Source organism: Neltuma alba, unplaced genomic scaffold (assembly GCF_004799145.2).
Source record: "Neltuma alba isolate B1F8T4 unplaced genomic scaffold, ASM479914v2 tig00004416_pilon, whole genome shotgun sequence".
NCBI classification, from domain to species: Eukaryota; Viridiplantae; Streptophyta; class Magnoliopsida; order Fabales; family Fabaceae; genus Neltuma; species Neltuma alba.
In genome coordinates this window covers 169897-196586 of record NW_021633696.1, presented here as the reverse complement: position 1 = coordinate 196586, position 26690 = coordinate 169897, and the positions used below count along the sequence as shown (strand labels likewise).

General features: G+C 30.9%; 2 protein-coding genes across 2 annotated transcripts; both read right to left on the bottom strand.

Moving 5' to 3' along the window:
- Nucleotides 1-1288: 1288 nt before the first annotated feature.
- LOC114744646 (probable LRR receptor-like serine/threonine-protein kinase At3g47570) lies at nt 1289-3285 on the bottom strand. Its single transcript, XM_028932811.1, has 3 exons — nt 3269-3285; nt 1822-3146; nt 1289-1647 (listed from the first exon to the last, which is right to left on the bottom strand). Exons 1-3 carry the CDS (start codon nt 3283-3285, stop codon nt 1289-1291), a joined length of 1701 nt encoding a protein of 566 aa, XP_028788644.1.
- A 12760-nt stretch (nt 3286-16045) lies between these two features.
- Nucleotides 16046-21049, bottom strand: LOC114744645 (LRR receptor-like serine/threonine-protein kinase GSO1). The gene is made up of 4 exons (XM_028932810.1): nt 20308-21049; nt 18275-18568; nt 16590-16736; nt 16046-16119 (listed from the first exon to the last, which is right to left on the bottom strand). Exons 1-4 carry the CDS (start codon nt 21047-21049, stop codon nt 16046-16048), a joined length of 1257 nt encoding a protein of 418 aa, XP_028788643.1.
- Nucleotides 21050-26690: the final 5641 nt, after the last annotated feature.

Here is a 26690-nt window from a genome sequence, read left to right as displayed (position 1 = left end):
GTACTAATTAAACACCTTCTTCAAAACCTTTTTAACGGTAAAAATGTGAGTTTCAACTTTTTATGAAAGGTATAAGAATGCCAGAATGAAAAAGAACACATATTAATATTAGATATACAAAACAAATTTAACAAGACACAACAACATAATTAGTATGGATGTTACCAAAAAGAATAATTATTTATCCTAGTTAAATAATGAACGGTGAAGTATTGCGCGGGAGAGGCTCAAGGCCCCTTCCAAATAAACCTGACTACTGTATTTTGATGATGATAAAATCTTAGGGAGTAGCCCTATGGGTGATATATATCCACCAAGAAACTGTTGAAATAAATTGTGTTGCAAATTATTAGACTTATTCCTTACACCAAAAATAGTTAAATTAAGTTGCATAGATAGACTCACCACATGCTTACGTAGTTGTGATTAATCCTTTAAACACTACTCGTATGACTATTATACATCTATTTAGAATAAATACTAATAAAATTTTTAGATACAACAGGTATAACATACAAATTAATATTCCACACACAAACTCTTGCTCCATTCTTAAGCTTGACGGACAAGATTAGGAAAAAAACATAGAACATCCCTCAAAAGCTCCATACGCTATCTATGCTCCATAAGCTTTTTGTCGCTGTATCTGTTAAGTGATGCTGATTAGAGCAGTAAATTGAGAATTCTTCCCATTGGAATTTTCATTTCAACATTTTTTTCATTTAATATTTCCATGTTTAATTGATGTTAATGCTTTCTTAGCCTTATTTCTCAAGTTTTGAATGCTTGCATGAATGAAAAAATAAAAATAAAATAGAAGCCCAATAACCATTTCTTTTTTCGATTGAGACCCAATAACCATTTCTATGGAAGAAGAGGGATCCCTGCTTCAAAAATTTGTTATTCAAATAATCTAGACTCCTTGAAACCCAAAAACATTGCAAAAATATAATGTTCACATTTGTTCATTCCTTACAGAAAAGATAAAACCCTTATAAATTGTGTAATTTATCTCATAAGTTTATTCAACGTTTTGAATTATAATCTATTTTCTTAGAAGAAAAAAATAAATGAGTCAAATGCAATTTAAATAGCTAAATACAACTGTAATGAATAAAATATAAGAAAAAGGAAAATAAATCAAGACATAAAAAATGTAGAGACTTCATATATTAATATAACAAACATATAAATCATTGCCATTTTAACATATGGCATGTTTCATAGACAAAATGAACCAAAGGATAAAAGAAACGGTAACTAAAACTTCTATATAAAGGTTATTGAACTAGTGGTGCATTCCTAACATTTTACGTAAATATGACCTTATCTTTTTCAATGAGACCACAACATCAGTCATCATAATTCGTGCTTCAGGTAATTTAGTGCAACAACTTAATGCCAGCTCAAAAATTGATGATATATGTGGCAATATATTGCTGATATTTGGATTCCCTTTATGTAGCAAATTGGCATCTAGAATATTGATAATTGAATGTGGTGTTGATTTGCTAACCCAATCTTTCAAATCAAGACCTTCAACAAACATTTCATCGGTTGGCTTCTTCCTTGTAAACATCTCCATTAGCATGATACCATAGCTATACACATCTCCTTTGAAAGAAACCACTCCTTTGCATCCATACTCTGTGTCAAAAGAGAACATAAGGTTTGCCGTTAAACTTTACTTTTATAAAACTAATACAAATTTTTGCAAATAGGAATGGAAAATTTATGTCAATGATTGTATAATATAAAATTTCACATAGAATAATATAAAAAAAACATAATTGAACTGAAACATTAGTATTAAACTATTACCCGGTGCCATATAGCCAACTGTAGCCAATGTTTTTGTATATATTTCAAGTTGTCCTTCACATAATAGTTTAGCTATGCCAAAATCACTAACATGAGCCACCATATCTTCATCCAACAAAATATTGCTTGGTTTTATGTCACAATGAACAATCGGAGTAGAAGTACCATGATGAAGATACTCTAATGCAGCTGCAACATCAACCATTATATTCAACCTTTGAAGGATATCTAAACAGTAGTTATGAGAGTACAACCATCTATCAAGACTTCCATATGACATGAATTCCATGACTAGAGACTTGAAAGCATCATTTGAGCAACAACTAATAATCTTAACGAGATTCCGGTGGCGTAAATTGCACAAGGCAAGACATTCAATATCAAAACTTCTCAATGCTTCTTCCATGTCTATGTTAAAAACTTTGACAGCAACTATCTTTTCATTTGGAAGAATTGCTTTGTATACTAATCCAAAACTTCCAGAGCCAAGAAGATTACTCTCATCAAATCCATTTGTTCCATGTAGAAGCTCATAATAGGATATCCTAGTTGGTGCATCCAAATTTGTTAAATCCCTTTTTGTTGCATAGTTATCGTTGTCTCTATTATGTTTTAGAAAGACAATGCCAATAACAACCAAAATGACAACCATGATAGGCACTAAGCATTTTATCACCAGCATCACTTTGTTTGATATGTGCTTGTTTCCTCTCCTACATGGTTGGACTTGTAGTTGGGATTTTCCACAAAGACCTTTGTTCATCATAAAAGATTGAGCAGTGAAATTTTGAAAAGGACCACCATTTGGAATTTCTCCATCCAATAAATTGTAGGAAAGATTAATAGATTTAAGATGGAGTAGTGACTCTAAGGACTTTGGAATCACACCAGACAAATAATTGTGAGAAAGATCTATTGACTCAATACTTATCATGCCTCTTAGTGATCCAGGTATAGGCCCTTGTAATTTGTTGTGAGCCAAGGATAGGCTTTGCAAAGTTATCAACCCACCCATAGTTGTAGGGATGCTTCCTGAAATTTGGTTCCTTGACAAATTCAATAGTGTGATTGTTCTCAAGTTTGATACCTCTGGTGAAATTATTCCACTCAATGCATTGGAAGATATGTCTAAAACCAAAATATCTTTGAGACTCCAAAGAGAAGAGGGTATATGAGAAATCAATATATTAGAGCTAAAATTCAACTGTTGCAAAGAAGTATTCCCAAGACATTCCGGAATTGCTCCGGAAAACATGTTGTTGGCAAGATTCAATGTACTTAGATTTTTGAGTTGGCAAAGTTCATTTATAATGGAACCTTGCAATCTGTTGTTGTTGAGACTTAAACTTTGAAGGCTATGTAAGTTGCTAACTGTGTCTGGAATCAACCCAATCAAATCATTCCCATGCAAAGCTAAGTAAAACAAGTTTTTTAAATTTCCAATGACATCGGGTATAGCTCCATTTAATTTATTCAATGACAAATCTAATTGAGTGAGCGTAGAAGCATTTGATATGCTCTTTGGAATTTGTCCAATTATCTCATTATCATGTAGTAGTAAGTGCTCCAAGTTGGGAAGGCCGATCCCTAAATATGATGGAAGAAGGCTAGAGAGGGAATTACCACCAAGGGCCAAGTGTTTCAATGTTGAAATGTTGAATATACTGAAAGGAATAGGTCCACTCAAATTATTCCATCCCAAATCTATGGCTTCAAGTTTAAGAAGATTGCCTATGTCCTTAGGTATAAAACCTGCAAAAAAAAAAAAAACTGATTTGTAAAAAGAAACCGAAACAGGTAATATTGTTTGCGGATAACATGGAAAAATATATTGAATGATATAGGTGAATGTTGAAATGTTGAATATATTAAAAGGAGTAGGTCCTTTCGAATGATATAGGGTCCAATTTGACACATTAAGTTTATCGAGTTAGCTTGTGCTTCATGTACAAAACCTGATCATAAAAAAAATGATGGAAACCATGACTTCCATATAATTGAATAATGATTTGATAGGATATTAACGAATTTACGAAATAGAAAAGAAAAAATTGAAAAAAACTTACAAAAGAAAATTAAACAGTAAAAGGATATATTCTTTAATTAAGGTACAGGAGGGGAGCAGTAGAATATGCTAGTGCGCGTGCATAGCATGTGCGGCTCATATATATGATGTTTAGCTTTTTAAATGAACAGAGTATAAATCATATGGTACAGAGTACTCAAATATTATATTTTGTGGAAAACAAAATGTCATTTTAGATTTATTCTATTCAAGAAAATGATTAAAAAAAGAAAAAATAAAAATAAGACATAACAATATCATTTTAATTTTCTTTTTCACTAATTTATCTCTCCAAGAATTTGTGCTGGTACAGTTGAATTTTTAAAAAATATTGTTTATACTGTACTCAACAGAGCTAATTTGAAAATATTAATTTAATTTCACAGCGTGTAGAATAATTCTTCTTTAAACGAAAATGAATTTAAATGAAGAAATTTACTTGTTGAACAATTGAAAATAATATCTCGTATTATTGTTCATCAGTTTGAGTTATATTCAAATTTTTTATTTAATTTTTATGTTATAATTTTAATTATTTTTATACTTAGTTAAATAATTTTTTGTTTCTTGAAAATTTTTAATTCTTATGCTGTGGTTTTTGAAATTAGAAAAATTAAGAAAATCATAATTAAAATTACTGTGAAATGACTTGTATAATCTCTTAAAAAATAAAAATTGTTATACTGTAATTGTTGAATAAATATTTAATTTAGAATTAATGAATTTAAAAATAATAAATAAAAATAGAAGTTAAAGAGATAAAGAATTTACTCTGGAATAAAGAGAGAGAACAAGTGCACATGTTGATTTTGGGCACACCCATCTACGCACACATATGCATATTGCATGCTTTCTCCATTCTGTTGATTTTGCGTATTTTTCTAATTTCATATTTAATAATTATTCAAAACTTATTACATAAAAAAATTTTGCTGTAAAAAAGCTTTACTTAATTTCACATATAATTGACCATGGAACAGTTTCTCTTTAGTTTGAGTTTAAATTTGTTTTAAAAAGGACAAAATTCCCTCTCCTCTGCGCGAGTTAGTTACGGCAAATTATTGTTGATCTTGTTTTTCAGAGGGAATTTTGCTCCATCATCCATTTTGACGGAGTTCCAAAGAGTGATTATGCTATGGCCCATTGTTGTGACATAAATTTGTGAGGGCCTGGTGAAGGCGGAAGGAGTTTTTGTTGGATGTGTGGGTTTTTGCAATGGTGGAAGTAAGTACGAGTGGTGTGTGTCAGAAGGACGGTGAGATGGAGGTGAAATTGATATGGAGGAAAAAAGAGCAATGGAAGATTAATGGAGGTCCATTGGTAGGGAGATTGGCCACTGAGAAGAATTTGAATAGAATCACGACGGTTCATATGATCAAAAAGGGCTGAAATCTGATCAAGGATGAGGGTATGGAGATATTGGATGTTGATAAGCATATGTTCATATTTGAATTCAAACATAGATCCGATTATCTGTGTGTTCTGAATGGAAGGCCATGGTTGATACAAGGTGTTTTGCTTAATGTTCATCCTTGGGAAGAGGATATGATAAGTAGCGAGGTTGATTTTGAGAACTGCCCTTTTTGGATTCAGTTCCATGACTTACCACAGGAAGCTATGGATATTGAGAATGCTGTAACTCTTAGATTGCTGATTGGTGATGTTGTGATGGTAGAAGATACAAGAAAGAATGATTCGTTCATCCGTAGCTTCTTACGAGTCAGAGTCTTGGTAGATTTGAAGAGACCTCTACTTACTGGAATGTGGACGCCTCGACCAGATAAAGATCGTATATGGATTAAAGCAAGGCATGGATGCTTACAAATCTTTTTGTTTCACATATGGCAGAATTAGACATGACTTTAGAAGTTGTGTGTTGTTAAGTGAGAAAGGCTTGAGCTCCGAGGGGAAATTTGGTAGTTGGTTGAGTGTGCAAACTGCCAAAAATAAGTTATTAGAGTTTGCAGGGAAGGATGGGTGGAATACGATGAAGCTTTTACAAGAAGAGATTCTCCTGTAATTACAAAGTTTCAAATTGGTGTAAGGAAGAAAGGGAAGGATGTTCTGGAGAAGTTTGTAGGGGAGAAGGATTGTGAAGTGATATGAGCTTTACAAAGAAAGGAGAACTTACTAACGTTGAGTTGGCAGAAAGAAGGATTGATTTGAAGAAGTTGAAGGAAGCAGAGATAACTGGTAGTGTTCTGAAATGTAACTCTAATAACATGAAGGCTCGGAGTGTGGAAGTGAAGAGTAGGGAGGATCTTTTGAAAGCAATTGTGGTTGATAGAGATGCCTCTCTAATGTCAGAGGTTATTGCTTGTTTGAAGAAGGTAAAGTTGAAGAGAGGATTGGAGGAGGAAGTGGATTGCAATCGAGTAAGAGAAGAAAGTTGTGTTTTGAAAGTAATCCTATTGAATCTGTGAAAAACAAACAAATTATCAAAAAGAAAAGAGGTAGTGGTAGTATTAATTTGATTAAACGCCAAATGAGTAAGGGAGGTAGGAGAGGAGGAGGCAGGAGTCAAGGAGGTTCTGGTTTAGTATAAATGGAGACAGTGGAGAACCTTTTGAGTCAAAGTATGATAAATTGTGCTAAAGTTCTTGGTGGTTGGCCTAAAACAGCCACCAACAGGCCATGAAGATCCTAGCATGGAGCTATTAAGGTCTGGAAAGAGCCTTGACATTTAAGAAGTTAAAGGAAGAATTCGCTAGACATAGACCTTCTATAACCTTCCTAATGGAAACAAAGATCAAGAAGAAAAGATTGGTAGAATTAAACAGATGTGCAGAATGGAGGAGGAATTTTATGTGGAGCCAAGGGGAAAGAAAGGTGGTTTGGCTCTGTGGTAAGTGAGAGATGTGATTGTTAATGTTTTGTCAAGCTTGAAGGATTTAATTCATGCTTCTTTAAAGTTTTCATTGACTCATGTCCCGAAGTATGTAACATTTGTTTATGGTGCACATCTAGATGAGGAAAATAGGTTGGTTTGGGATGTGACGAGGAGGATATCAAGAAGGATTAACTGGTGTTAGCTTTGCATTGGAAATTTTAATGATGTGGTTTCAAGTAATGAGAAGTGGGAACCATTACTAGGAGATGTAAGGAGGGTTTTTTATTTCTAGTGCATGCTTTCAGATTGTCAATTAGTGGATTTAGGTCATCAAGGATCAAATTTCACTTGGAGTAATAAGAGCTTAAATGAAGGGTATGTGAAAGAACGAATTGACATAACAGTTGGAAATATGGATTTTAGGGGTGAATTCCAAAACACTGTGTTGATTCATGTGAATCCAGTAGGTTTAGATCACTATTTGTTGGTCTTTGACTGTGACTATAGATATAACAAAATTCCAAAAGTGTTTAGGTTTAAAGCTTGCCAGGCCGAACATAAGGAATTTCTTTCTGTTACACAGAAAGGATGGTGGTCTGAAGGAAATGATAGTTGCTGTGTGGATGTGTAAGTGGAAAGGTTGAACAATTGTAGGGAAGTACTGATTAAGTGGGGAAAAGAGGTTTTTCCTAATACTCAAAAAGTGGTAGAGCAACTTGCTGCTTAGTTAACTGAGTGTAATAAGGGTGTGCTTAAGATGGAAAGAAGGATGGAAGCTGAATCTTTACTGAAGCAAATTGAAGAGGCTTGGGATAGGGAAAAGAAGTTTTGGTGGTAGAGATCAAGAGTTAGTTGCTTCAACCAGGTGATAGAAATTGAAAATTCTTTCATTCTTGTACAATACAGAGAAGAATAAAGAATTAAGTGGTTAAATTGAGAGGGAATAATGGTAACTAGTTAGAAGAAGAAAAGAAAAACATGATGCTTTTATAGACTTTTACACGAAGCTTTTTGCATTAGAGGGGAGCTGCAATATGGAGGCTCTTTCTTATGTTAATATGGTTATGTCATAGGAGGAGAGGGAAAGATTAGAAGCAAAGGTCACTATAGAGGAAATAAAATCTGCTACTTATCTATTGAATAGCTCCAAAGCTCCGGCTCCTTATTCAGGTACGTTCTATCAATCTTCCTTTCGGGCGGTGAGTAAAGAAGTGGTTGATAGGGTCTTTGATTTCTTTTAATAACACTTTGGAAAACCATAACAATGCTTTCAAAAAATATTTTCAGCAAATCGAGGCAAACTCCTTCACATATTTACTTCTTATACTGTAAAATTACTTTTAAAACCATTATTTTATTTCCACCCAAACACCCCCATAACAAGTTTAAGAAAGTTGAATTGTACAAATGCGGTTCTTACACCCAAAGATCATGCTAAGAATATGGGACAATTTAGACCTATAGGACTTTGCCACATAGGTCAAGGAGACTGTTAATGAGAATTATTTCTGAACATCAAAGAGCATTTGTAGCTGAAAGACTAATTCAAGATAACCTTTGATAGCCCATAAAACTTTCCATTATTTGAAAAATTAAAAAAGGGAAGAAAAATGGAAATGGCTGTTAAAATAGATATGAGTAAAGCTTAGGATAGGCTTGATTGGTGTTTTATGGAAGAAGTAATGAGGAAAATGGGCTTTGGAGAGAAATGGATAGCATGGGTTACGGAATGTATCGGGTTAGTTGGCTTCAATTTGGTAGTTTCTGGGAAGAAGATTGCAGATTTAAGGATGGAAAGAGGTATTAGATAGGAAACCCCTTTTTCTCCCTATATTTTTATTCTTGTAGCTGATGTTTTATCATCTATGATTCTAAAAATGTTGAGAATGGAAAATTGAAGAGGAATAAGGCTGGCAAGGTGATGAATCCATATTTTATATATGCTTTCATGGTTTATTTTGCAAGTTTTAGGACACTTTTATGGCTTAAATAATGATTATTTGGCACAGTTGAGTGCTAACGGCATTTTACGAATCATGTGCTTAATTGCTATTAATTGATAATAATTATGTGATTTGTAATTCCTTAATATTTTTGTCCTTTGAAATTATATGATATTACATTTAATTGAATTATTCTCCAGGTGATCATTAAGAATTTGTGCAAGTTAAATCACTTTGTGCCAGAGAGGAAAAGAGTTTTCAATAAAACCAATTCCATCATCTCATCTTCTTCTCCTTTATGTAGTAATTGTGACTTCTCTCTTCACAGTCTATCATCATCGTCATTTCCTTTTCCCATCACTCTTCACCGAATCTTCCTTTCTCCACCTGTTCTGCCATGGCTAGAGCTTCATATCAATGGGTGGTTTCTATAATGAAGGCTAGGTGTGTCTAAAACCCTCAATCCACTAGGGCGCTAGTGATGGCTTGAACTTGGAACTTCAAATGGGAGTTTTAGCTCTTCCAATCTTTACTCCTTTGATTGTATTAGTGATTTCTAGTCTTAGGATGACTTTTATAATGTTTGGATATTTGTGATGATTTATTTTGTTTGGAGATCGGTTGTAGCTTTTAAATCTCATATTAGGATTTGACATTATGCTATAATTAGCCTTAATTTCTTTACATTGTACTGGGTCAGACTATGTTTTAAAATTATTGTAAATATTTAGTGATAATTCAAGGTGGATTGGTTAGTAGATCAAAAGTATTAATTGCTATCTTTGATTCTCTGTTGTTAGTTGTGCTTAATTAGTTTAATCTGGGAAATTTAGTACTCAAGGTGGCTCGGTATTGACTATTCTCATTAAATGGAGTCAAATGGGTGACCCCTGGAGTCTTTTGAAGCTAGTAACTCCCAAATTAATTGAATTATACCCTAAACCATTGTGCTAGAGGATTGCCATTTCATTGTTATCACTTGTTGATTTTCATATTTCATTTCACTCATACTATTTTTATAAACTAAAAACCCAAAAATATTTTACTCTTTTTGCATCTTATAATTTTTTCCAAATAGTTAGTTAAAAAAAAATCAATCCATTTCCAAGTCATTTTTTATATTTTTGCATATTTAGCTACTTAGGAATTTCTTTAAAGGCTCCCTAAATTGAATACAACCCAAATTATGAATTATATTGCATTAATTTGGTTTATTTTGAAGTGGACCTAAGGCAACTAACAGTTTGTTCTTCACAAGAAAGTGTCCAATATTGTCTCACTAATTTTTTTCCTTGATGATGCTTTATTTTTTGTGAGTGCAAGAAAGCGGAATTGTAAGGTGTTGAAAGACATATTAGATTGCTACTGTAAGACTTCAGGACAAGCACTAAATTTTGATAGGTCCTGTTTGTTTTTTTTCAAAGAATACAAGTGAGGATGTTAAGAAGGAAGTATATGAGGTTTTGAGGATTAAAGCATGTGATAATCCTAGTAAATATCTGGAAGTGCCAATGATATGGGGAAAGTCAAAGTCAGAGGCTCTTTTGTTTGTTAAAAACAAGCTTAATTTGAAGTTATAGGGATAGAAACATAATTTGTTGACATTTGCAGGGAGGGTAGTGATGATTAAGGCAGTAGCAAGTATAATACCTGGGTGTCCTATGTCCTGTCTCAGATTTCAAAAGAAGGTTTGTGTTGAATTGGATAGTATGAACAAGAAGATAGAATACATCAGAAATCTTGGAAATCACTAAGCTTTGCAAAAAGCAAGGGTAGAATGGGTTTCAGGAATCTAGAGTTGTTTCCTTACTAATGCTACATGAAGGTTGGTTCAAAATCCAGATGCTTTATGGTATAGGATTTTCAAGGGTTTGTATTTTTCGGATAGTCATGATTTGTAAGCAAAGCAAGGTTATAGATCCTCTAGGGGTTGGTCCAACATCTTAGAAGAAAGAGCTTTAATAAAAAAGGATCTCTGTTGAAGAGTAAGGACTGGAGACAGCATCAGAGTTTTTGTTGACAATTGGATTATATTCCTGAGGTTAATGGGTATGCATTGGCTTCCAGAGATTCGGATGAAGAAAAAGAGTTTGACTGTGAAGAGCTTAATTAGAAATAATTCTTGGCGTTTGAAGGAATGAAAGATTGGTTCAGTGATGAAGATAAAGCTCTCATTAACTTTATTAATATTCTTGGATCAAATTTGGTAGATAAGTGTCTTTGAATGATAAGCAGAGATGGTAATTACTCTGTGAAGTTGGGGTATAGGGTAGCTTTGGGCAGAGAAGATGGTAGAAGATTGAGAGATCCAGGAGGCACCTCTAAGGTATCTAAACAGTTGTGGAATCAATTATGGAAGCTGAAGATTCTCCAAAGTAGCTCATTTTATGTGGAGAGTAGTGAGTGGAGCTTTGGCCACCAAGGAAGCTCTTCTAAGAAGAAAATGCTCCAGTACACCTGCCTGTGATATTTGCAGATGTCAGGTGGAATCAATTAAGCATGCTTTATTTTTATGTCCATGGGTTGAGAAATGTTAGTTTGGGTCACCTTTGTCACTGAGATTCAATAAATCAAGGATGTGTAATATGGCCAGGTGGATGGAGGCATCGATGAATCAGAAGATGGGACATGATGATTTTAGTATCACTCTTTTTGCTACCACCTGCTGGGAAATTTGGAAAGCTAGGTACAGGCATATTTTTGAAGGTACCGAGGTGGATGCTATCAGATGTGCAGCAAGGTTGTTGAGGCTAGTTAGAGATTATGATGAGGCTCAAAAAGAAAGGGGGAGACATTAGATGGAGGGAAATGGTGTTGAAAGAGAGAGAATTTGGAGGGCACCTGAGAATGTGGATGCTTCTTTCAAGTTATTTGATATGACTGCTTCTGTAGGGTTTGGAAATGAAGGTTAAGGCATATTCAGCTCTTATTGCAAAACCCTTGAAAATTTTCGAAGCTTTAAATTGCAGTCAGAGGTGGGAAGGAAAGAAGGTGATAGTTGAAACTGATTATCAAGAGCTGTTTCACAGATTGAGAGCTTCTGAATTCAAGGGATGCGAGTGGAGCTATGAAGATGTCATTCTCGCAAGGGCAATAGAGCTGTGAAGATTTTGAGCTACGACTGGTTTTGGCTAACTACTTGTTGCTTGTTGTTCTTTGTTAAGTGTTGTTTTGTTTCTTTGGTAAGTTGTATGCTAGGTTATTTTGAGTGCATGCTTTCTTTGGTAAGTTGTGTGTTAGGCTTTTTTTTTTTTTTTTGGGGGGGACCTGGTGTTAGGTTGCATGCTAAGATTTTTTTTTTTTTCCCGGTTGTTTGCTTTGGCTTCTGCTGTTAGTTTTCTGAGCACTGCCAATAAATTATGTGTTGCCTATAGCATTAAACTACTTGTTCGGCAATTTTATCCCTATGAGAAATTATTATGTGAAAAACTTTAACTTGAAAAGCTTTATTTTATTTCGCAATGTGCAGAACAGTTCTTCTACTTGCTGAACAATTAAAATATCTCGTATTATTCTTCATCAGTTTGAGCTATATTTTAATTTTTATTTGATTTCTATATTATAAATTGTAATTGATTTTAATATCTATTTAAAAAAAATCTTTGGTTTATTTCAAATTTTTAATTCATATGCTGTGACTTTTTTAAGAAAACATCAATATAATTTTAGTTTTATTTAAACGATAGAGTTGTTACCGTGTGTTTTTGTGTGTGTGTTTTTAATAATATTTGTTGAAGTCTTTGTAAAAATTTGCAAATTAAAAAATTAAGAAAATCATAAATTATAATTAAGGTGAAATTACTAGTATTTCTTTTGAAAAATAAAATTTTTGTACTTTAATTATTGAATAAGTATTTAGTTTGAAATGAACGAATTTGAAAAATAAAAAATTGAAAAAGAAGCATAAGGGATGGAAAAAAAAAAAGTACTCTACAATAGAGAGGAAAAATAAAATAAAATTAAAGTTGTTGGGAAACAGATAAAAATCTTAAAAAAAAAAGAAGATACTGGCATATAATAAGCATGTATGTTGCATTTAAATTTGGTTGAACAAGCATTTTATGAGTTGCATTTATTGTATAATTTGTAATTGATCTTTTATACTTATCATGATAATTTTTGTTTATAGCACATTTTTATTTATTATGTTGTAATTTTTTAAAAATATTATAATTTTAATTTCAATTTAACAATGTTGAATTGTTACAATTTATATATATAATAAATAAGTAAAACCAACTCCAAGCTTATCTGCATTTTAATATTATTTAAATATTAAGATGAGAAAAAAAATTAAAGTAATTAAGAGACAGAAAAAATCTTGATAAGAAGTATTGTATGGTTTGGAGTTTTGTCATCAAATAGCATATGTGAGCATTTCTTTTTCTCTGTGTTACAAATTTCACAACATCCATATATCCATGATTGGGATTTTAGAGAAAAACAAGATCTCATTTTAGAGAAAAATATTAAAAAGAAAAGAAAACACTCAAATAAGTGCGTACCTGTAAATGAGTTTATATCCAAATACAATTTTTTCAAAGATGTGCAGTTGCTTATTGATTGTGGAATGCTTCCCTCTAAATGATTACTAGCAACACCAAAGACTTCAAGTAAGGGGAGATGATGACACATTTCTTCTGGCAAATTACCCTTTAAATGATTTTGGCTAAGGCCAATAAATCTCAAAGAAGACATGTTCCAAAGAAATGAATGAATTTCACCTATAAATAAATATAAAATATTTGTTAATTACTTGGTAGTATGGCAAGCATGTTCCTAATAAATTTGTCAGTACACAAGCATATAAATAATACATGAAATTTTGGTAATTAGATGCTTAAAATTAATAGAAAATATTTTATTTTTTATTGCACCGTAGTTTAAAAGGACTCTTCTAATATTAATAACCAATTGGATGTTAAATTTCTTTCAAAGAAGAATTGCTGAAGATCAAAGATTATTGAATTAATCTCATCTAATCTAAAGTGAGCATCCAAATTATTTATATTTTGTATTATAGTTATTGAAGTATTTAGAAAGGCTCTAACCTTAAGATGTGAGGATGAATTCATCATAGGCAAAAAAGGGCTGAAATTTTAGTTTTTCTTTAAGGAATTAAAATACTTTTAGTTGCACATTTTGGAGATAAAGCATAAAATTAAAGATGGAATTTCACCCATTTTAATGTAAAAATGGATAAGTGACGAGAGAATTAGAAATATTATGATTGTCAAATAAAAACAAACATTATATTGATAGCGAACGCATACTTATTCTATTGATCCAAAATTTAATTTTATTTCTCTTTTTAAAGACATTTTTGCTGGGGTAAAAATTGGGAGGTATCCTTGAAGATTACTATACCACATCACATACTGATAGTCCACAGTTTTTCAGACCGGTTTTTACAGGGCTTCTCTAAATTTTTTTAATGATCTAAAATTATATTTTATTTCTCTTTTCAAGAATTTCTATTATCAATGCAAAATCTTTAGTAAGCTTCTCATGATTCTTTAACATGAATGAAAGAAATGAAAAGCAAAATCGCATTTGAAAATTATTTTTCATTTCAGAGGTAAAAACAAAAACACACACACACGATCTAAGACAATCATATAATTAAAATTCTTACCTTGCAAAATGTTCTGGGTAAGATGAAGAAATTGGAGGTTTGTCAAATTTCCAATCTCACTTGGAATGATTCCTGGACAAATTATATATGATGAAGTCATTTTATTGAGCAAAGTATATTAATGATGTAGTAGATTAAGAATAAAATTTTAACAAAAATTGTTTTTCACATGTTAAATATATCAAGTGGTTCCATCAGTCCATGATCTTACCTTTTCTTTATTTTGGCATTGTAATATTGTTTGCATATAATATACATAAATAATAAAGAAACTTCACGTGTCTTACATAATAATTTCAAAAACTTGAACATCTGTGCTATACTGATTAATCCATGCATAAATATTAAAAAGGGAAAAGGCAAACTTCCTGTAACCATCAAATTTCTTACCTTTTAATATCGCAAATGAGTACATTAAGTTTAACTATATAACTTTTATGCATTGCCAATTAATCATGTACGGCATAAAGCACTAGACTCTTTTTTCAGCAATTTATCTCTGATGAAGGAATTTGTTTTGTGCAGTTTTAGTGAGAAATTATTAAGTATACTTTGCTGAACAAAAAAGTTCCACATAATGTTTAATAATTCCACATTTTTTAATGTAAGCCCCCACGCTTTCTCCCTCATGTTGATTTTTCATACTTCTTTTAAATTTCAGAGTAAAATAATTATTAAGAAATTATTTGTGGATTTTTTTTTGAAAAGCTTTATTTAATTTTATAAAGAATTGAACATACTGAATAGTTCCACTTCAATATGAATGATTTAAAACAATACAATTAATTATTTGTCAGACTATTTAAAACATCTCGTATTCTCATTTATTTTTTTGAATTTTTTTTTTCTAAACTAGCTTAAGCTCAGATATGGTTGAATTAGTGTTTATTGAATTAGTGCATTTAAATTTTTAAATTAAATTCTTTTAAATTATTCACAACTGATATTTTATACTTAGTTTATTTAAATAAATTTCTTGTTTATTGTAATAAATAAGGAAAAACACAACTGCAAACCTTTCTGTCTTTAGCATTAAATAAACTTATCCTACCATACGAAAACTTTCAAATATTAATACTAACTTTGACATGTCTAAAAATAAGTCGAGAACTTGCCTTGAATATAACTAAAGAATTTCAAGTAATACTCATTTCAATTCAGAAGAGTAAAATACAAAAAAAAATTATTTGTTACATTAATTTCAACTCTTTTAAAAAAATTTAAAATAAAAAATTATGAAAATTATAAATGACACTTGAGGTGACATGATTAGTATATTGGATAATTATTTAATTTTTTGTTGATAAAAATCATTTAATTTGAAAGTAATGAATTTGAAAAATAAAAAATTACATGAGTGAGCGAATTTACAAATTTTATCTCGTTGTTTTATTATTTTTCACATGAGGCATGTGGGCACATTATATGCTGAGTACTTAAAAAGTTGGAAAAATAGATATGATAGTCCTTGTACTTTTATCAAATTTTGAATTAGGTTTTTTTTATTAATTTCAAGTAATACTCATTTCAATTCAAAAGAGTAAAATACAAAAAAATTACTCATTTTTGAAAGAAATAATGATTAATTAATTAATTAATAATAGAACTAAAATATAACTTAGATGGCCCAAATCAAAACTGAATGTTCCAGATCCGTGGGTTGTAAGCCTTCATCATTTTGAAAAACACAATCCTTCTAGATATTCCAAATGACATAATAGCAGTATTCTTTATTATTCCCATGCTATCTCTTATGAAATTTTGAGAACAAATGTTCTCTCTACTTCAGTTCTAATGCGTGATTTATTGAAAAGAATATCGACGACTACATTTTCGAAAACAAAAACAAAAACTTAGAAGCAATGCGCGCAAAGATACCCAAGAAAATTGGGACACACATTGTCACGTTGTTTATCATCTTAGCTTATTTACATTAACTTGGATGAACAATATAAATGAAGTGATGAAAAACAAAATCTTATTTTAGAGAAAAATACTACTACCTCCGGTCCTTAATATAAGACCCCATTTGACTTTTTGTTTGGTCCTAATTATAAGACCCCAATCCATTTTGTCTCTCATATTTATGTATTTTTTTCCAAGATAGTCCTTCTAATAATGATAGTTCTAGCCAATACACTTAATTAGCAAGGATATTTTAGGAATGACAATACTTATTTATTACAAATAACTAACTTAACTTACTTCCTTAATCTCCTCAAATAAGTCAACTGGGTCTTATAATTAGGACCGGAGGTAGTATAAAGAAGAGAAAACACACAAGTAAGTGCATACCTGAAAATGAGTTAACATTCAAATATAATTCTTTCAAAGATGTGCAGTTACTTATTGATTTTGGAATGCTTCCCTCTAATTGATTATCAGCAACATCAAAGACTTCAAGTAAAGGGAGATGATGACACATTTCTTCTGGCAAATTACCTATAAACAGATACAGAATATTTGTTAATTAGTTGACTAGGAATTTCATGAATTCACATTTAACCATATAAATGGTGAATGGAGTTGTGTTAATTAGAGCCTTAAAATTATCAGAAAATAATTTAGTTTTTATTGGAATGCAATTTAAAAGGGACTCTGCTAATATCGATGACAAATCAAACAGTAAAATTTCTTTCAAAGAAGAAATGCTAAAGATAGATTATGTAATTAATTTCACCCATTTAAAATAAACAATCAAATTATTTATAGCTTTCATATAAATGATTTAATACTTTCAAGGCTCTAGCTTTGAATCTGATAAATTCTTTATAGGCAGTTTTAGTTTTCATTATTTAAGGAGTTAAAATACTTCCAGTTACACATTCCTGAGATAATATAGTATAAATAGTAAATGAATTTTCTCACCAAAGCACTGTATACTATAATTTTCTCTTTTAAACCCATTTCGGTTAAAAATTTTGCAGGAAATGTAGAATAAGCATAAATAAAAAATAAAAAATTTGTTAAAGTGCAAGGTTAAGAGGGTGTATTGTAGTATCCTTTCTTTTCAAGTAGAAAATGTTGATGGAATTGTGTGCATATTACACACAGACACACACATACATATATATATATATGGAATATATGCAAGATTCCATACACACACACACACCGTTTTCAGACTATTCGGAATGTTTTATCATTTTTTTAAATTATATTTCCTTTGCATGGTAAAGACCTACTTATTTTTAAAAATAACACTATTATGTAATCAACTAAAATTATTTAAAAAAAAGACATGACTCTTAAATGATAATATATTATTTTTTATGTAAGGCATGAGGTTTTTCTTTCTCAGCAGGATCAAAGAAACATTGAAACCCACCTATAAGTCCTTCTCTGCGGGCTCCCATGTTTTTCACTTTTAGATATGTGTGTAAAAATTATATATAAATAAAAAAAATGTTAAAGTGCAAAGTTAAGGGATGGTTAGATCAAGCTTACTTGCAAAGGGGTTGTATTGTAGATATTTCTTTTAAAGAAGAAATGTTGATGGAGTTGTGTGTGTATGTTTTATCGTTTTTTTAAGCTATATTTCCTTTGCATGTTGAAGACTCGCTCGTTTTTTAAAATAACGCCAACATATAACTACAATTATTTTTTTAAAAAAGGCATGACTCTTGGGATAACTTATATTATGTGTTATGTAAGGCATGAGGCTTTGCTTTCTCAGCAGGTCAATGTGTGATTCGTTGGGAATTTCAGATGATAGACTATAATGAAAACCAGTCACCGACAAGATAATGCAGCAGAAAATGGAAAACAAAGAGAACATTGAACCCCAACGAAGTCCTTCTCTTTGGCCTTGCATGTTTTTCATTGATTCAACATTTTATTTCAATTTTTGACATTTTTGTGAAACTTTTATATAGAAGAAAGCATAGCGATTTTGGGATTGAGAGAAAGAATCGAGTTTCATGTCTTTAAAAGTAATCTAACAACAAAATTTAAAACAATCATATACTGAAAACTCTTACCTTTCAAGTTGCTTCCGCTAAGATCTAGCCACTGAAGTTTGGTCAAGTTTCCAATCTCACTTGGAACGGTTCCTGGATTGAATTTGTTATCCGCCAACTCCAAATTTGCCAATTCCTTGCACTGATGCCAAATGGAGGGTATCTCCCCAGACAAATCATTTTCCTGGACACCTAATGTTTCAAGTTTCGGAAGCCCAAAACACAAATTTGTTGGGAGACTTCCAGATAAGTTATTTTTTGCAAGTAGGAAGTCTTGCAGCACTGAATTGTTGAATAATGAAGATGGTATTGAACCTGCAAGGTGATTATTCACAAGATACAACTTTTTTAGCCGTGAAAGATCCCCAATCTCATTTGGGATGCTCCCTTCAAATATCAGAAGGAAAAAAGAGAATAATATTAGTAACAATTTTTATTTATGATAAGTTACTATGTACATTAGATAAATCTGTATTTGAAAAAAAAACACATATGGTAAGACTTGCACATTTTTTTTAGAAATAACTCAAATATATTCTAATAAATTAAACCACATCTACAATTATTTTCAAAAAGGAATAGCCCTTCCAATTTGGCCGGGCTATTAACCATAGAATAGATAATTTGGACGTGTGATTTAATTTGTCGAGAAAGTTGGTTGGCTTACTGTCGAAGAACATATTGGGCTATTCCAATTTGACAAATTTTGATAGATTCATGGTGATTAAGACTAATGGATACATTCCCTTTCATCATTCCTATCAAAACGAGCACACGTTTGTTGGGAGACTCTGAAATTCTTTTTGCTAACTTTACAGACTTTTTTACAAATAATATTACCAATAAATTATAAAATTAAAAGATAATTTAGATTATCCGAATCAAAATTAAATGTTCCAAATATGTTTGTTATGATCGAGGCGTGCCGACTTTGAAAAAACGCCTCAAGAAATTTTTAAAACATATATTTTCAAAAACTGATGATAAGCCATCGTAATTATTTTCAAAAAGTGAATGCATTACTAGCTAAATAAGTCCTATATAGGAACAATTCAAGATCAAATCGATAGGCCTTGGCCAAAAAAAGAAAATTCACAGGCCAATCAAGATTATAGGTGCGTAGTGACAAAATACAACCCATTCACTAATCCGACATGATCTAAATAATTCCTAAGAATTTAAAAAAGAATTCTTTCACAATGATATAAATTTTCATAGATTAACAAAAAATATTTAGTAGTACTGAATCATTCAATATTAATAATGAAAAACTGAATGCTATGCTTTGTCACCTTACCTTATAAATAACTAACTACAATTTTGAGAATGAAGCATCATTCAAGAAAACCCACGTTTTTTTTTTTGACCAAACGAAAACCCACGTTCAACACACCTAATATTTGATTCAAAGCTAAATATTTCTTTAGATCATTGGTAAAGAAAAAAGAAGCGAAAATAAAAAGAACGTAAGCTTGTAATCCCTCAAAGTTCAATATCATGTCATCAATTTAATAATATAGATAGTTCATATACGAAACCGTGAGCATAATTTTTTTATATCTATTTGTTCATTTTTAGTATGTTTATTTGTAATAAGTAACATACATAAGAAAAAAATATTATTCAAATACAATCTTTTTTGAAAGAAATAATAATTAATTAATAAATAATAAACGTAACTATAACTTAGATGGCCCAAGTCAAAATGAGTGCTCCAGATCCCTGGATTGTAAATCATTTTGGTAAAAACAATCATTCTAGACTTTCTAAATGACATAATAGCATTATTCTTTTACTATGGACATGCTAGCTCTTATGAAATTTTGAGAACAAATATTCTATCTACTTCAGCTCTAATTCGTGATTTATTGAAAAGAACATCGACTGACTATATTTTTAAAAAAACAAAAACTGATAAGAATCGGGCAAACATATCCAAAAAAAAAATTGGTACTAATCCAAGCACATGATGATTGAGGATTTATATCCTCATAATTAAATAGACTAGTTTTGAGCAAACACAGGTATGAACATAAAAAATAGTCTAAACATACCTGACAAACTATTAGAAGACAACCAAAGCAACTCAAGCGAAGACAAGTTGGAAACTGTTTGAGGAATTGCTCCTGAAAGTTTGTTTCTTGAAAGTTGTAACTTCTTCAAGTGCTTTAGACTTCCTATGTCAGGCGGAATGGTACCTTCAATGAGATTGGAATTCCAATCTAAAGTCTCCAACCTTGATAGATTGAACAGAGATAATGGAATAAATCCATTGAGACTGTTATTTCGAAAACTTAACTGCTCAAGCATAGATAAATCTCCTATCCATGTTGGAACTTGTCCATGAAAGTCATTATAGCTCAAGTTGAATAGTCGCAATTGACGTAATCGAACTAAGTCTTGAGGGATTTGACCGTGAAAGCTGTTTTTGTTGAGATCAAGTTCAACAAGGAGTGAGAGATTTCCTAGTTGTGGAGGTATGGTGCCCTTAAGTTTCATGCCACTAAGATTCACGGAACGGACCCTTTCATGCTGAGTATCGCATGTGATACCAGCCCAACTGCATGGAGAAGAAGAGACAGACCAATTAGCTAAGAAATCATATGGATCAGAGGTGATAAAGGATTTAAGAGTAAGAAGTGCAAATTTGTCGGTATTGATGTTTGTATCAATGGAAGCTAAGGTGACTGTAAAGCAAAGAAGCAAGATGATGAGGAGGACAAAGGAGGAAGGTTTTCCCATATTGATCATATCAAACTCATCAGATCTTGCACAACCAGGAACTAACACGCACATCGTTTTATACTTGTCCGATTCCGAATCAAGTCAAGCTAAGCTAACAAAATGCATTGTTCCTCTGGAGCGCATGAAAATTCCGTAAATAAATATATTTTAACGTCTCATTATTCCTTGATTAAATTATCATGACCCAAAAAACAAAAATAAAAGAAAATAAAGATAAAAGAAAATGTGAGTACATTGCAAAGTAAATAAAGATAATAATTAAATCTAAAAGTTTTGGAAATTTTCTTGTGAAATTATGGGGATATCTATTATATAAGTTATATCCAAAAGATTTCTCCAGTTATTCCAAAATAAACTTCATTCTTCCCAAAGTATTTAGCTACATTTTATTATAATTGTTTTTCATTTTCTGGAGATGAAAAAATTGCAAAAATATATTTCTGAGGTTTAATAATTATTATTAATATATTTAGATATTCCTTTTTATGGATTTGATGTCGTAATATATTAAACGTTCTCACTGTTTTAAATTTAACTATAAAGATGTCATATTTATTTGTTATACTTTTCGCATTTACAAAAATAACCAAAGACTTCAAAGCTGACTTGTGTATATCTTCTTTTGTTGTGGACTTATCTTTTTACTGTGTGTTTATCTTTCTAGCCTTTTTATTTTCACAATTTTGAATCGAATTGATGATTATGTAATTAAATGAAATTTAACTTAATTAACTTCAGCACTGACAAAATCAAAGAAAATTTAATTTGTAAAATATTATAATAGTAATTTTATAAAATATTAAATATGAGGCTTAAAAAATTGAAAAAACATTCATAATCAAAAGTAGCTAGTGGGAAGAAGCTTGTGTGGACATATTGTCCCTAGCGTTGACAACCACATATATCAAAAGTCTATAGACTCTAATTAATTGGATGTATTATATATCACCAGCCCATTATTTATTAATTGGAGTTCTTGACTTGTTGTGAGTAGACATCAAAGTCACATCATTTCACACGAAACAACTTGTGTAGAGGTGATATCATTTTAGTTTACCCAGAGGAAAAATACCACAATTGAATTCAAAAACACATAAATAATGCAGCTTTTAATTTGTTCTACAGATTTTATATTTTGTATGTGGCAAAAAGAGTATGTAATTTTTTATGTACGTTTTGAAAGGCAACCACTCACTTTGATAATCCACTTTCTACGTCACAAACTTGAAGGGATCATTATGTGCAATTTTTTTAAAGCATTTTGAAAAATTATACTGAAGGATAATATTGTAACAAAATTAAGGCTGGTTTAGTTTGTATGAATATAATTAAGGTTGATAGGTTGCGGATTAAGATTACCCACAAAAAAGTTTAGCCGAGAATACGTCAAAGAAACAAAACAATTGGCGTACTTGAAATTTTATATTGGTTTTGATATCCTTAACATTTCATGAGCATAAGCAAAACATGAATGAAATTTTAGAGATTATCTACTTTTTCCTGAATATAAAATATGAAATAATCAGTATAAAAAATTAGCTATAATAAAGTATGAAACTATTTGAAAACTATTAGTTAATTCTTTTAAGAAAATTAGTTATTTTGTTTAGGGGTGTTCAATATTGGCCCATCTTGGTCGGCCCGTTCTAATCCCAACCTTATTGGGACGAGACAGACCTGTCTCGAAATGTTTTAGAATGAGACAAACCGGGATGGGACTAAAAAAGAGACCAGGACAAGGGACGAGGTCGTTCCGTCCCGGTTCCTTTTATTTTTTTATCATATTTATATAATATAATTTTTTTATATTTTTTTAAGATTTGAGACAATTGTATGGAATTATGGACCCATTTATTTAGAGCTTTTATATTTGTTGATGATTTGAGACTACTGATGAATAGAATTTTCAACAAATTTTTATTGTGTTCAAAACTTTTATTTAGAATTTTTAATGACTATTATATGTAATATTTTGGGCTTTTGTTTGAGGGTGCCCAAAGAAATAAAAAAGAAAACAAAAAGATCTTTGTACAAGGGTTAAGCCCAAAAACCTACAATTAGAAAAAACAAATCAAATTTTATTGTGCCTAACAACTCAAAAAATTTTAAAAAAATTATATTGGGACGTCCCGATCCCGTCCCCTCCCTACCGGAACCTGGACAATATTAGGACGGGATGGGATACGGGACAATTTTGTTGTCTCGTTACTGTTCATCAGGACGAAACTAGGACGGGCCTATCCCAGAACTATCCCGTGAACAGTCCTAATTTTGTTGATAATTAATTTAGAAAGAAGAAAGATATAGTGTGCGTGCACAGACAGGCTAAAAATGAAACACCATATATTACAATAAAGATCAAATTGAGAAAGCACGCAGGCCATAAAAAAAAAAAAAACAAAAGCTAAGATGTGCATATTTGTTGAGTCTACAAGGAAAAAAAAATTGCGTAATTTGAAAATTTAAATTAAGTAACACTCACTTAATATGTCAAAAAAAAAAGAGAAATTCGGTAGATGACCATAAATTCAAAATTACATCATTTGACTTGATGGTATGAAAGAGCTGCGCACAAAAAAGAAATGAAGAAAAAACAATATATAATATAAATCTAAATCCTAGAAAATGTGCCCTAAACATGTTCTAAGAATATCTTCGACCAATTTAAGGAACTTCTAAATTTATTAAAAATTTAGAAATTTCCACTTAATCTTTCAATTTCACTTTTTAAACATATAAATAAGAGCTTAATTAATTTCTTTGAGACTAGCCAAACAAAGACATTGGCAATACACTAAAGGCTAAGATTCATTCAGCATCCTAAAACATTTGTGGTACAGTTTGGTCTTCAGATGTGAAGTGCTGAATGCATCTAGAAAAATATCTTAGGTGCTAAATGAACTACAAAATAATTAAAGATGTTGGGTCAGCAGACAACGAGCAAGCATAAATGGAAGAGGCAGAAAATCTTTTATTTTTTCACCTGGTCACGGTGGATAGCGAGAATAAACTTTATTTTTTATAATATAGCGTTTTTATAAACTTACTAATTCTAAAAAGATATACTAAAGTAAATATTTAATTATAAATTAATTAAAAAAAGATATAAGATATCATTGGTCGCAGTTTCAACGATTATAAGATGGGGTTCTCATTAAAAATAGAGTTGTAACACTTTTATGTTCCTCTCTTAATTATTTAAGGTTTCAATGACTAAGGACCCATTTGGTATATGCTGCTAAGCTACTCCCTCCATTTCATAATAAAAATTATTTCACAAATAAATTTTTTGCACGTTTCATAACAAGTGTCATTTTCATATTTCAAGAAGATAAGATATATTCTTTTGCCAACATTTCTACACACTCATCAGTGTTCAAATAATATTTATTTAGAGAGCACTCACTAAACAGAGCCATGGTAGACTTTTTAAATATTAAGTGGTCCGCAAAAGAAGTTAATATAATGAAAGAGAAAGAAAATCATGTTAGTGATAAGGAAAATTAAAACTTTGATCCCATAAATAGTTTGTTACCACATTAAGGACGGTATTTTCATTATCATTGTATTTCATGGGGGATAGAGTAACTTTATAAACTACGTTAGTATTGAAAAGAACCTTTGTCCTTTTAGGAAATATAATTTCACTTATTAGACCTCATTTTTATTTTCATTGTATTATTTGATTTATGTTTAGTCTTATTAGACCTCATTTTTGTTTTCATTGTATTATTTGATTTATGTTTAGTCTTGTGGGCCATGTATAGATAATACCTTCAGAATAACGTTACTACTTGGAAGAAGCATATGGGGACATATTGTCACTACTCTTCACAAACATATATATCAAAACTCTATAGACTTTAATTCACTGAAATAGGCCTCAAAGTCACACACCATTTCACATGAAGCAACGTCTAATTTCTTTCGTTAGCTAGAGATTATCCCAAAAGAATGCTAGTTAGAAGACATCAAAGAAAAAACTAAAGATAATCATTAATGAATAATCATCGTTTGAGATGTGTTATCGTCAAGACGATGAGATTTGAACTGATCCAATTTTTAATTCTTCGCTTTTAAACTAAAAAGAAAAACAATAACAGAGAGAGAAGGGCTGGCAATCGACTACCTGTTTTCTTTAACACTTACATGCAAAGCTGTTATTTATGTTAATAGATCAAATTTTATTTTTAATGCCTTTTGCTTGTGATTTTCTTGACCTGAGGCGTTGTTTATACTTTCCGATCATCCATTGTTATTGCTCCCAGCATTGTTTGAAAGGTCATCTGCGTACCATTAGTTGGCAGTGTGAGTTAATTATTTGAATCGATGAACAATTTAATTTTTTTACCCAAAGTTATGAAAAGGATTAATTACTTTTATATGTAATATGGGTTGATTTGTCATATAAATTAGGGTTTTCTCTGTAGTTCGATGGTCCTTGTGTTTTGATACTATGTCAAGATGAACACAACCAATACACAACTTTTAATTGTATGCTTACACATGGGAAGGTTGTATATTTAAGAACGTACATTATAATGTGAGTCCATTTCTTCATATCAGCGGTTTAATTTGACATTGATTACCCTTTTGTTGAATCAGCCGTGCTCTTTCAAAATTATTTCGTAGATTTTCATAGAAACTTTGATTCTTTCTTGCGCTTTTGTCTGTGTTTGCGTTTGGGATATCAATCTTTTTTGGCTTGATGAATCCATTCCTTAATAAATTATGACCCAGTGGATCAATTTTATAAGAGTTGGTATATGTAAGAACAACAAAGAATTGGGAATCTATTAAATTCATATGAGCTGGGCTGTTATGATTCATCAAGGGATATAAGAGTGTTGGCATTTCTGGAGTATCTAAACCCTCACTTGTATATCAAGGATTTTTGAATGTTCATTAGTCATTATATTCCCTTTTTCCTTAATTAATTAGTATTCGGAAGCATTAACGGCATAGGTTAATTAGCTTATTAAGATTTTATTTTCATTTTATTATTGTTGTCTTCTTTCATGTTGAGCACATGGGCTTATCAATCATCTATCAGTATTATACTTCGTATAAATGTTTTTAATTTGGTTGAACCAGTTTCAGGATAAGTACCTTAAACTCATCAGATCTAGAACATCTATATCTTATTTGGATGCTCCAAATTTGATTTCTTTTTTATTTTTATTTATTCAAAATAATTATTTTAATATGTATAGAATCTAAAATAGAGATAATTTCTTAATTATCATTCTTTCAAAAAAATAGTTTTTTTATTTAAAAATAATTAATTAAATATTTTAAATCTAGATTGTTTAAATCAGATATAAATGGTTCAGATTTGATGAGCTTAGAATGCTCATCATCTGGTTTTAACAAATAATGTGCTATCTTCATGCAGCAAAATCAGATGTTTTGACCTTCGCTGGTTAATTTCCTTGAAACTATTGTTTTCTCCATTCTCCAGACATTATCGAATTATAGAAGCATAGTTTGTATTTACTAGCAGCTTCTCAAATGAGGGGTTAATATTTTATTAAAAATGTGGTGATTGATTAAATACCGCGTCTGGTATGCACAACAACAGACCTCGTAATATGATACCTTACATATTTATTACTTTTAATTAATTTTAAAAGATTTTTTAAACCACATAATGCAGTTATTAAATATACCATCTGGTCCTTTTTTTTTTTTA